The sequence below is a fragment of the Mustela nigripes genome, chromosome 14 (assembly GCF_022355385.1).
Source record: "Mustela nigripes isolate SB6536 chromosome 14, MUSNIG.SB6536, whole genome shotgun sequence".
NCBI classification, from domain to species: domain Eukaryota; kingdom Metazoa; phylum Chordata; class Mammalia; order Carnivora; family Mustelidae; genus Mustela; species Mustela nigripes.
The window spans coordinates 30,444,346-30,457,493 of record NC_081570.1 but is presented as its reverse complement, the minus strand read 5'-3'; the positions used below and the strand labels follow the sequence as shown (position 1 = coordinate 30,457,493).

The 13,148-nt window shown below is 50.9% G+C and overlaps 1 protein-coding gene across 2 annotated transcripts in view; it reads right to left on the bottom strand.

The window, feature by feature from the left end:
- MFSD2A (MFSD2 lysolipid transporter A, lysophospholipid) overlaps nucleotides 1–968 on the bottom strand; it is a 13,806-nt gene extending 12,838 nt beyond the window's left edge. For both annotated transcript variants that reach the window (XM_059374233.1, XM_059374234.1), the window contains exon 1: nucleotides 735–968. In XM_059374233.1, the coding sequence (XP_059230216.1) occupies nucleotides 735–827 (93 nt within the window). In that variant the 5' untranslated portion in view covers nucleotides 828–968. The remainder of the gene's footprint in view (nucleotides 1–734) is intronic.
- Between the last annotated feature and the right edge of the window lie 12,180 nt (nucleotides 969–13,148).

Here is a 13,148-nt window from a genome sequence, read left to right as displayed (position 1 = left end):
TAGAGATTACTCAGATGCAGTAGCAACCTAACTCCTCACCCTGGCTGCTTGCAGGGACCGGTTAATAAAGCTAACAGGAAAAGGCAGTCACTTCCCAGGCTGATATCTGTTGCCTGGGATCCACTCCCCCTCGAGCCTCCCGATTTCGTTTGGCTCTTCATGAGGTCCAAGAGAGCTGGCCACGGGGTCGAAGGTCAAGACGCGCAAAGCACCGCGCGCCAACACCCACACTCACACAAATGCCTGGGGGAGTAGCTCTTGTTCTAATGAATGAACTTGAGCGGCCCTCACCGCAGAGCGGAGGCGCAAGCGTGGGTCTGTGGGAGTGAGGAGTAGGGGGCAGAGAGATGGGGAACTAACGGGGTTTTCCCAGACCTCTGGGGTCTGCCTGGCTTCCAGGGCGGCAAACCTAAGCCACTCGTCACAGAAGAACGGAAACCGGCTCAGTAGAGCCGGGCACCACGTGAAGCTTCTGGCAGGGCCGCTCCTCCTCGGAGATGCGGGGCGGCGGGCGGGAGGGGGTGAGAAAAGGGGGGCTCCGGGGCCTACAAACTTTCTTCTTCAGCCCCCGTCCCCAGGACAACCCCCCGCCCTCCCCTGCAGCGGGGCCCGCAGGTCCCAGGCTAGCCCAAGGCGTCCCGGAGCCAAGCCTCTCCCTCGACGTCCCCATCTAAGCTCGCCCCCAGCCCCCAGCCCTCCGCCCGGGTTGGCGGGGTTCGGGGGCGAGCCCTCACCTTCACCTGGGCCGGCCGTTCAGCGGCTGGGAGGATGCCGGTGGGTAGCAGCCCCGCCGCGGAGCCGCCCTCGGCGCCCTCTCCTTTGGCCATGACCCGCGGGCCACGCCGCCTGGGACCGGGACGCCGCGATGCTCCTCTGCTCCGCGGGCCTCGGTTCCCGCCCGGGATCCCGTCGTGACCGCCGCCGCCACCGCCGCCGCGCGCGCTTCTAAACCCGGCCGGCGGGCGAGGCTCACACTCCCCTGCACGCCCCCTCGCGCCTCTTAAAAGCTCGGCCCCTGCCCTCTGTGAGATCCAATCCCTGAGCCAGCGGCCCGCCGCAGCCAATCTCCGCGGCCGGCCGCCCGCGCTCCCGCCTGTCTCAGCCAGCCCAGCAGGCTCTGCCACACAGCCACGTTCTCAAAAGCCGGCATCCGGCTTGCGCGTGCTCTTCGGAACCCGGGGGGAGAAGACCCGGACACCCACCTGACGCGCACGAGGAAACTGAGGCCTAAGGCTGGAAGGGAGCTGCCCGAGGTCCCCCAGAGTGAGTTCTCCCCGAGTCTTGCCTGCAGCCCACGACTTCTGACCCTCCGCGCCTAGGAACCGCTAGGAGCTGGGAAACCCACCGCCCCCTTTAAAACCAGGAGTCGGGTCGAGTGTCCCTCTCCTCCAAACCTGGATGGAGGATGTAGCGCCTGCCACTTTCAGTATCGATGCCCCTCTTAAATCCCCCAGGACTGATCATTCCCGCTTTCAAACACTGGATTCTTGGGGGCTCTGGGCGATGGAGTGGGGAGTGAGTGGGGTCGCGGGGGGGCGGGGGGGGGGAGATGAGGCCATGCAGCCGCTGCCCCTGCTGGCGGGGGGCTCCCGAGTTGTGGGGAGGAGACAGGACCACAGCCGCTAGGACACCATGATCATAACACTGACCTTTATGGAGAGGTTCCTCCATGCCTGATGTGATCTCATTCAGTCCTCTGGGCAACGACGAGCTGGGGACTAACATCCCCATTTTATAGCTGAGGAAATGCAGAGAAGCCAACCAGCTGTTCCTTGGCAGAGCCAGGCCACCAGGTTTCCTCCCTTTCCAGAGCCTTCTCTCTTAGCAGCCTTGCTCTGTCCCCCTCAGCAAAAATTACCAGAAGGCTAATGGGGGGGGGGGGTGTGTGTCTCCCCAACAAAAAGCCTTGGGAGATACAGAGCTGCGGTGGCACTCTGGGTTGAAACAATCAAGGAAAAGACGTGAGAAAGAGAGGACTGAGTAATCTGGTCCTTGAGAGAAGATGGACATTAGTCTGGAACAGAGGCCAGACAGACACAGATCCAGAAAACATGCTTTTCTACCACCTCGGGGTCCCTTACGTGCCCCCCGTCACCCCAGACTTCCCACACACTCAAGAGGCCAGGTGGGGACCCATTTGCTCTAATTAGTGAGGAGGCTGCTGGGATTCTCAAGGGCCACTCACCTCTGCTCTTGTGATGGCTCAGCTTCCGGATCCTTCTTTTCTTACTTAAGATCTCTGATGGCAGGGAGGAGAGGTGAGGTCTGGCTACCCAGGATGGCCACAACAAGCTTCCTCATATGCCCTAGCAGCTTCCATCTTGACACACAGCTCTTGGTCACTGCTGAGCAGAAAGAGCCAAAGCGAGGCAGCTGAATACTGTGAAGATCGTCCAGACTGGCCCCCGTGGCTCCGCCACAAGCTGTCTGACCATCTTCTGTCTCTTCCCTTCTCTGGGTTTGAGTCGGCTGCGGTGAGCTCTGTGAGCCCTCCAGCCCTAAAGCCTTCACTCTTGTAGCATCACGCCATATTACAAGTGTTTTCAACTCCCCCCACCCCCCGACCGTGAACTCCAGGAAGACAGGAACCACATCTCTTCCACTGCTGTCCCCTTGAACTAGCTGGGACCTGATTCATAGTAGGAACCTCATAAATATGTGTTCAGTGATGCATGCTCTGTCTTCCTCCAGTACAAGCACAAGAGGAACCCATTAGGAAAAGCCCCAGGCTCCTCCATTTACTAGCTGTGTGGCTGGTCCCCAGCAGCTCAATTACACTCCCTCCACCCGCCCCCGCCTCCACCAACCCCAGTGTATAAAGTGGAGATATTAGTGGTGACTACCTGGTAGAGTTGTTTTGGGTATGAAACAAGAAAATGCACAGAAAGTGCTTAGCATGAGTACCTGGGAGCTGAAGCTGGCCTGGTCCCCCCTCCTGGCCTGATTCCAGCCTGTCAGTGTAGCAATGCAAGATTCCAGATATGGCCTGACCACGCCAGCACAATAGGCCTATTATTTCCCCCAGTCTGGACGCGACACACTGTTAATGCAGCCTAAGACTGCTGGGCTTCAGAGCCTTTCTCTCCCATGATTAGTTCCCATCAGGTTGTGATCAACTAAATCATTCAGATCCTTTTCACCAGAGCTGGGGTCAAGTCAGGTCTCTCCCTATCCTCTGCTTTGTGTGAGTGTCTTGAAGCTCACAGAAGGACAGTGTCATCTTGCTTATTCCAGCCTGGAGAATTCATTTTGAATGCTGGTTCTGTTGCTCACTGTTTTCTTTCTCTGTCTAAGTTTAGATCCAGGCTGCTCCTTGCAACTTCGACTCCACCATCCATACTCTTGATGGGAACAGAGCCCCATAAAATACCTCCAAAGTCACTCATTCACCAGCAATAGAAACAGAGCACTGCTAATACAAAAGCTCCCAATTATTGAGCACCCACTGTATGCCAGGCAAGCACAGTGCTAAATGCTTTGTATATGCCTCTCATTCACTCCTCACTGGGGAGGGTAGTTTTTACTCCCCCCATTTTATAGATGATGAAGCCAAGGCTAAAGGAGGGGAAGCAGGGACTTGTTTTATAAACCCAGAGCGAAGCCCCCTTTTCTGATGATGAGTGTGGTTATAGACTTGTCACTGAGAGGTGTCTGCTGATCCTGACCACGTGTCTCCATTGGCCCTCTTGGCTACTCTCCTTCCTTCCCCTTTACCCCCACACCACCAAGCCTGGAGTCCAAGGGGCTGTGCTGAGGCTCTAGTCCACGATGGACAAAGGGCTCTATTAGCCTCAGAAACCTGGAGCAGAGACCTGGCCCCATTCTCCCTAGCAACATTCTTTCCATGTAGGACAGCAATGAGGACAAGGGCTTCTCCCTGAAGGCAGACAGACAGATTCCCCCTCTGGTAGGACTACTCTCCCAGCCATCCTTGACCCCTTCTGTGTCTAGCCTGACCTCGCAGCCTAGGGCAAATGAACTTCAGAGTCCCGCTGCCCCTTGTTGCTCTCCACCTGTCCGTGCCCTCCTGGACACCATGCCCAGCCTGGTAGTCTTCTTTGTATGCCTTTGCATAGTCCCCTGAGCACCTCTGGGGGAGGCAAGCAGCTTCCCAGAGCTTCTTGGGAGACAGAGCAGCAGAGTGAAGTACAAAGATCCCCGAGACAGGTTACCTGGCTTCATATCTCTACCATTACAGTTTACTCTTGGGCAAATTATCAGATCTCTGATCCTCACTTTCCCCAACTGTCAAATGGGGATAATAATTGAATCTATCTCATAGGGTTGGCATGAAGATTAAGTGGGGTGCTTAAAACAGTGCTTGGCACAGAAGGAACACTTGAAAAGGAGGATGATGATGATGATGGTGATGGTTACCCCTATTGGTACCCTTGGCCAAACCTCACCAATTAAGACCACTTAAGTCAGAGGGAAGAGATTTTGATGTTAATAGCTAGGGGCTAGATTGATGTCTGGTTACACAAGGTGGTTTTTTTCTAGCAAAACTGGATGCTGTCAGAACATGATTACCAGGCAGAGCGGTTGAGGTTTTGGTGCAAGGTGAAGGAGTTGTCAAGTGTGATAGCTTATAGTTTGCTATCCAGTGGAAAATCTCTGCCATGCCTCACTGGTAGACTCACTACCCTGATTTCTGGGGGAAAAAAAAAAAAAAATCAGCTCATACTTGAAAGTATACTTAGGTCTAGAGCCACTACGAAGTTTATATTCTGGGTGGTAGTGCTCTGAGGCCAGGGAATGGTTAGAGGTAAGGACTGGGAAGGCCCTGGAGCAAGTATTTCCTGGAACAGCTGCTGTGACAGGGATCCCCCAGCCTGCTCTCCATGTAGCCCCTTTTGTTTGTTCTGTGGGGAGGAGGCGGGGCAGAAAGTAAGAAGGAGGGACTTTTGATGGTCCCAAGAGAGGTTCTTTGGGGAGGAAGTGCCTGAGGGCCCTTGAAGTCACCAGGGAGTCCACTGGTTCCTGCCTGGAGATTGGTTGGGCAATTGTAGGACAAGAGAGGCCCCAAGACTGATCCATCTGACCACAAGAGGCTACAAACCACTCCCCAGGGAGGCCCCTATCCTGGGTTTCAGGACTTAGGCTAGATGACGGGTCTGACTTCTAAGCCTCAGGTATCAGGGGGTGAGGGGCACAGAGAGTGCCCAGAGATTCCCTGGGACACCTGCTGCCTCCCCAAACCAACCAGCCAGTATCCCTGTATATTCTCATCCTGGACTCCCCAAAGTTCAAGATTCTTTCCAGAAGAGAGAGACCTCCCTACTCTCCAGGAAGACTGTGCTGAGGAGAGATAGGAATGGTGGAGTAGAAGCAGAGCCTGCCTTGGGAAGCCCTAAGTCCCTGCCCTCTAGGCCTCCTTTTTACCCATCTGCATTAAAAAGCAGGTTGGACAACCTAGCACCCGCTAATGGCAGTTTTTACTTCCGCTATGGCGCACAGGAAACAGGCTTTTGGTGGCTCCCTTCAGACTGCAGGTAACCCCTATCTCATGCTGATAAGGAACAACAGAACAACATAGTTGGGGCCCTTAAAGACTGTGGCCTGCAGTCAGTCTTGTCAGGGTTTGAATATAGTTCAGTCTCTATGCTAGTTCTGTGACTTTAGGCAGGTCACTTACTTCTCTGAACTTCATTTATTTGATCTATAATAATAGCTCCCAGCATTATCCTGAGAATCAGGCGAGACAACATGTGTGCGCAAAACTAACCTTACAGCTGGCTCTTCATCTATGTTCATGTCTTTCCTTGGTCCATTCCCTCTGATTGACAGGATATCTTTGATTGAGAGGCAGTGGGAAAACACTTCTGTTCTGGGTTTAAAAACTTAAAATATGGGGTGCCTGGGTGGCTCAGTGGGTTAAGCCTCTGCCTTCAACTCGGGTCATGCTCCCAGGGTCCTGGGATCGAGCCCCACATCGGGCTCTCTGCTCAGCGGGGAGCTTGCTTCCCTCTCTCTTTCTCTCTGCCTGCCTCTCTGCCTACTTGTGATCTCTGTCAAATAAATAAATAAATCTTTAAAAAAAAAACTTAAAATATGAGGTAAAAATTTTTTTAAAAGTTAATTATACTGGAATTAGAAATATAAATAAATAATTTTTTTAAGGCTTAAAAGGGTGTCTGGCTGGCTCAGTCAATAGAGCATGCAACTCTATTTTTTCTTTTTAAAGATTTTATTTATTTATTTAACAGAGAGAGACCACAAGTAGGCAGAGAGGCAGGCAGAGAGGGAGGGAAGCAGGCTCCCCGCTGAGCAGAGAGCCTGATGTGGGGCTTGATCCCAGGTCCCTGAGATCATGACCTGAGCCAAAGGCAGAGGCCTAACCCACTGAGCCACCCAGGCGCCCTGAGCATTCAACTCTTGCTCTCAGGGTTGTAAGTGCAGAGATTGCATAAAAATAAAATCTTTAAAAAAATTATAAATAGGGGCATCTGGGTGGCTCAGTAGGTTAAGCGTCTGACTTCAGCTTGGGTGGTGATCTCAGGGTCCTGGGATAGAGCCCTGGGCCAGGTTGGGCTCCCCGCTCAGCTGGGGTTCAGGGTAGTGGGAGGGAGTCTGCTTATCCCTCTCCCTCTGCTCCTCCTTCCAGTCTGTGTGCACACACATGCTGTCTCTCTCTCTCTAATAAACAAAATCTTTTTACAAAATTAAAATTAAAATTAAAAATTTTAAATAAATAAAAACTTAAAAGATGAGACCTTTACATTTTTTTTAAAGACTTTATTTATTTGAGAAAGCGAGAGAGAGCAGGGGGGAGGAGCAGAGGGAGAGGGAGAAAGAGAGGATCTCCAGCAGACTCCCTGCTGAGTGCAGAGCCCATCTCGGGACTTGATCCTAGGACCCTGAGATCATGACCCGAGCAGAAACCAAGAGTCAGATGCTTAGCCAACTGAGCCACCCAGGTACCCCCAATTGTTTTTTAAAAGATTTTATTTATTTATTTATTTATTTATTTATTTATTTGAGAGAAAGAGCGTGCTCACATGCAAGCGAGGGAGAGGGACAGGCAGACTCTGTGCTGAGACATGCAGCCCAACATGAGGCTTGATCCCATGACCCTGAATTCATGCCCCAGACCAAAATCAATAGTTGGTCACACAACTGACTGAGACATCCAGGTGCCCCAGGGCCTGAATTTGTATTTTTATTTTTTTTTAAGTTAGGAACATCTGACTGGGTCAGTTGGTAGAGCAAGCACTCTTTATCTCAGGGTTGTGAGTTTGAGCCCCACATGTGATATAGAGTTTACTTAAAATTTAAAAAAAAAATTGTTTTAAAGATTTTATTTATTTATTTGTCATAGAGAAGCGAGAGTGAGCACAGGCAGACAGAGTGGCAGAGGCAGAGGGAGAAGCAGGCTCCCCGCCAAGCAAGGAGCCCTATGTGGAACTCAATCCCAGGACGCTGGGATCATGACCTGAGCTGAAGGCAGCCACTTAACCAACTGAGCCACCCAGGCGTCCCCCCCAAAATAAAATTTTTTTAATAAAAGCTACTTGGAGGAGATATAAAGGGGGCCTTGTCAGTGGCTCACTGAGCCTACTCTGGGTCCACTAAGCAACACAGAGGTGAATAGGGAGGGCATGCAGGATCTTGTCCTTTGAGGAAGTCACATCTAATCCTGGGGACAAACCTATGCATACTAAGTTACACACTGTGGCAAAGACCTAATGGACATCTGTCAGAGTGCACAGACTTGATAATACCAGATTCTGTTTGAGGGATGGGAGTCTGGGAAGATTTCACAGAGGAGGTGATGATGGAGCCAAACCCTGAAGGATGAGACAGAGTTCCTGAGATGGGAAAGGTCACGTCGGGCAAAGGGAACAGCGCAGATGAAGAGAGATGGAGGATGGTGGGTGTAGAAGCAAGGAGCTTCTTAGTGGCAAAGGCATGTGCCGGGCATGTGCTGGATGGGAAACTGATAAGCCCTGAAGCTGAGAAAGTGGAAGGAGGCCTTGCATCCTCATCCTGAAGGCAGTGGGGAACCATTACAAGAATTCTGAGCAGAGGAGTAACAGGACCATATTTGTACTTCATAAAGATGGCAGGGCCACTTACCATCTCCTGGGCTGTTGGAACAGTGCCCTAACTGGCCCCCTCTAATTCAGTCTTTAGTGACAGACAAAAAGAAATCTGACCATTTAATCCCCCCTGTTTAAAGTTTCTGTATTATATGTGTTCAACAAATATCTGATAAATGAAAGGTTAAATGAATAAAGGGACTCTCTGTAGTAGATCTTTGTTTTGTGCTTCTGGGTCTGTGGGTCTAAATAAAACACTTTCAAATTTCCTTTCTGGGAAAGTAAGACCAGAGAAGGGAAAGAACTTGCTCAAAGTCCCATAGCAAGTCAACAGCAGTGGGACTGCTTCCCATCCCATTAGGACGCATTGGTGGTTCAGTGGTAGAATTCTCGCCTGCCATCCCATTAGGATTCCGAGGGGTAGTCCTTGCACAGAAAGCCCCAGGCCATGTTTTGCCTGGTATCTGAGTCCCCAGGATGGACCTTCCAGACCAGGGCCTCCTACCCCACAGAACACTCCCTCATCACCACACAAACACCAGCTCCATGTCCCCTCCTGCCAGGAGTAGGGGTGAAATCTGGAATTCCTCCTCCTCACCTTGCAGCCTTGATCTTTCCCTTTGCCACTAAGAGGAACATCAGTGCTCCACTAGGCTGGGTGTGGAGTTCTAGGCCCCCCTATAACTATTAGGCTGGGTTTTGAGTCCTGGAGCTAAGAGGGGTCTGTGTTGGGTTCTAGGCTTTGGGGTAGCTTCTGAGTTGGACTCTGGGCTGCTCTGTGCTCTAGACTTTGGGCTTAGCTTTAGTCTGAATTCTGGGCCCTGAGCTTCAGGCTTCCTGGTTCCAAGTTCTAGGCTGTGAGCTGGGTTACAGGCCAGGACTTTGTTCTAAGTTCTGAGATCTGGTCTTTGGCTCTGGCTGGACTTTGCGTCTGAACTGAGGAAATGAATTGTGTTCTGGGCTCTGTGGTCTGAGTTCTGGGTTCTGGGCTTTAGTGCCACATTCCGAGCTGGACCTTGGACCTGGGCTGGCCTTGTTTGGGCTCTGGGTTCCATGCTTTGAGTTGGACTTTGGGGCTGGGATGGGCTGTATTCTAAACCCTAGGCAATAAACTATGATCTCTCTTCTGAATTCCAGGCTCTGGGCTTATGTTAGGTGGGAGCAAGAGGCATCCAAAGGGAAAATAGCAAATTCTTAAGCCTCTCTGCTCACCCCACTCCTTTCTGGAGACTTTCAGCTCTGCTCCCTCCTCCTAGGCCAAAGTGAAGGTGGTAGTGACCTTCCTTGAGCTTTCCAAGGACTTCCCTGGCCATCAGTAAGAAATGAGAGGGGAAGAATAAGGCTGGTAGCATGTGGAAGTGTCCTCACCTGGCCACAAGCCATCCCGCTAGCTATCAAGGATCTTCCCACAGAGCAGAGAGCGGTGACGAGGCACAGGCACACCTCACAGCCTGACTCCCTGTGGGAAAGCAGGCTGCCACAGGGGCTGGGACTGACAGAGGGGCTCCCACCCCCCACCTTTCTTACCTCATTCCTGAGATTCCCCCCCAGGAGTTAGGCTTGAAGCTCTCAGTCCTCAGAAGAGGTCATTCCCAGGGCTCACCCTAAGCCATTGCTCAAAACCCTGACCCTTATTCTGACTGCCTTGTCCCTGATAGGGGACTGCTCTACATTTTATTCCCCTCCAGGGAAGGTTCTCTTCCTCCCCTGCCTGCTCCAGAACCTTCCACCCTGCAGGACTCCTCCCTAGCCCCATTGCTGGATATGCTCACTCCGTGAGGCCGCCATGAAGGCAAAGCCTGCATCCATGTGACAGACTCCACTGAAGGGGCAGGAATTCCTGCGGGTAGAAGAAGTCATTCAAAATGATGCATGTAGCATGACTGCCCAAGGGAATAACAACCAAAACCTGTTAACAGGATGTCCCCTTGTGAGTACACTCAGTTCCTAACTTTATTCTCTTGTCTCAGATCTTCCTTCCCTTACAACCACTGAAAGAGACTACCTTTTCAGTTCTCCCCTGGGCATAATCTCCATCAGCTTCTTGTTCAGGAAACCTCACCCCCTAAGCCACAAGGGATAGGATCAACAGGATAAGAAACACTTAAAAGAACACTTCCCAGAGTCTGAATTATTCCATCTAAAAGAATATTACAGCAGGAACATGGAAGGGCACAGGCAAATAGCCTTCACCAGGCAGCCCAGGATGGGCTTGGAAATTTTGACTCTTGGCGTCCTGTCTCTTTAAAATCTTTCCACTAGTGAGAAGTGACGAGCTATGCCTCCTCCTCATGGTTCAGATTTGGCCTTTTGGGGCCAGCGGTAGTGGCGGAGAGTGGTAATGCGGGTCATATGCATACACAATCCTACCAAACACAAGTGTTTATTCTCAGCAATGACATAGTCGAACTCCATGTTGAGGAGGAGAAACACTCTCCTAGGAGCCCCATCATCTGGTCCCTGCCCGTGGTGGAGGTAACTCAAGTCATGAGTTATGTCAGACCCTCTGAGTACATTATCTTGCTTCAGGCCATGACCCAGCATAACAATGGGCCTGGCAAAGAGTTTCAACCTATGCTAGACCCTCTTGGATATGTAATGCCCTTGTAAGACCTTTGAAAAGACTACTTTCTTCAGTTTGAGCCTGATAAAATTCGTGGGAGGTGGAGGGCTAGAATTCTTCTCACACCTGAGAAGAGCAACTCAAAAGTGTAGGGCATTGGGTTTCCCAGTTCACACTCATTCTTTACATCGTAGCCCCAGTCCCCCACTCTGACCACTGTATCCTCCCTTGGAGCTCTGTTTGTCCATCCTGGGACAGCCTCTATCTGAAACACACAGGGCACGCTCTGTTCTTGACCTGTTTCATATTTGTCCATTCCATCTCCTCAGCCAGATTGGAAACCCCAGGACACAAGGAAGAGGCCAGGATGTCTTCGTTCAGATGACCATTCTCTGAACCCTGATTCAGTGTCAGGCAGAGTCCTTGAGGAGTTCAGAGTCTAGAGAGAGATCAACAGGTAAATAAATCAGTACAGTAAAAATCTGATAAAAAAAAATATATGCGAGAGGTAAGCGGAGGAGCGACAGGGGCATGGCTGCCACGTTGCACAGCTCCAGCACATACATACCAGTCTGTATGACAGGTCCCCTGCTGGAGTTATGCAACAAGATAGCACTGGTCGTGTGCAAGCCTGGAGGAGGCCTCGAACCCAGCGCAGGAGGTCTCAGCAAGTCCCTTAAGGATACGAGCTATTAGCTGAGGCTCGAAGGGCAAGCTTGCCAGGCAGATGGGGAGCAAAGAGCACTTCAAGCAGAGCAAACAGCATGTGTGAGGCCAAAGTGGGTGAGGGAACATGGTACATGTTAGGAAATATCAGGAAATAAGAAATACATTTTGGCTGAAGCACTGGGCACATGTGAAGGAATGCCTGGAGCTGGTTTGTTAAGTGAGTTAATGAATGCCAGAAAGACTATAATAACAAAAATCATAACCACCCGCCTTTGTTAACCACTTGCTCCATGCCAAGCACTATGTGAGGTGATTTATGTGAATTCTCTAATTTTGACTTCATAACAACCCCATGAGCTAAGTTCCTTATTAACCTGCCATCTGTAGATAAGGAAACCGAGGCCCAGAGAAGTTAGTTAACTTGCTCAAGGTCAGAGACCTAGTGAATGGCAGAGTCAGGATGGGAGCCCAGATGTCCTGGATTCTGGAACACGGAGCCCTTGACCACTGCTTCCCACACCACTAGTGCCCTTAACTTTGGGCGAAGGTGGCCTCAGCACGGACCCAGGTGGGCTTTTCTCAGCCTCATTCTAGGGCTTCTCCGCCTCGGTGTGAACTTCGATATTAGAGCTCTGAGGACCTTTTCCTTTAACCCTCTTCTGTCTTTACCACTCCTCTCCCATCTCAGTGACCACATTTATACCCATAACCCCCCGACCTACAGCTTCACCCGGTCTGAATGCCTGAATGTGTATTTCATACAGTTGTTAATACAATAGATATTTTTTGGTTTATTAGGCACCATGCTTGTGCTTGATAGATTACATGGACCCTGCCCTCGTGAGCTCACAGTCAGGTGAGCAGATAGAACCAGGCAACTAGAATGGAGCATGTTGGCAGAGAAGCTGATACCAGGAAGTATATCAGTTAGGCCTGGGTTTGGCTGTTGGTGACAAAAACCACATATCACAGCCACATCACCTGGAAATAACCAGTCCAGAGCTGGTATGGTGGCTCCATGATCATCAGAGCCTGCTGCTTTCTGTTTAATGGCTCAGTCATCCTCTGTCATCCTTTTGGGGTTTTTTTGTTTTGTTTTGTTTTGTTTTAATTTATCCCACAGAGACAGAGATCACAAGTAGGCAGAGAGGCAGGCAGAGAGAGAGGGGGAAGCAGGCTCCCCGCTGAGCAGAGAGCCTGATGCGGGGCTCGATCCCAGGACCCAGAGATCATGAGCTGAGCCAAAGGCAGAGGCTTAACCCACTGAGCCACCCAGGCGCCCCCATCCTCTGCCATCCTTAACACAATGCTCCTTCCTCATTGGCCAGCATGGCTGCTCAAGCTCTCATTATCACGTTTGCATTCCAGTCAGCCAGAAGGAGGAAGGTATGAAAAATAGTACTCTCCCTTTGAAAACAATTCCTGTAAGTTGCACAAAATACTTCTGCCCATAGGCTATTGACCAGCACCTAGTCACAGAATCACACCTAGCTGTAATGAATTTGAGGAAATACGGTTTTTACTCCAGGCCAGCTAAGTACCCAGCTGAAAATCAGGGGTTTGTGACTAAGAGCAAGCAGAATAATGGATAGTAGTTAGTATAGTTGTCGTTAGATAGTACTACTCAGAAAGTACCCCAAGGAGCTGACAATTAAACTTGAATTTTGGGGGATGAATCAGAGTTAGCCTGGCGGGGTAGCATGTTTTAGGCAGTGGGCTGCAAAGCACATTCTTGGAAATGCAAACAGTTCGAGGTGTCTCTGGCTTGGAGTGCATCTTGGGGAGTAAATGGGAGATACAGATAAGATCACATTCTCTAAGGAGTTTATTTTGGGAGTGAAGTGGCAAGTCCTGGCCCATTCTGAGAAAGAGTCACA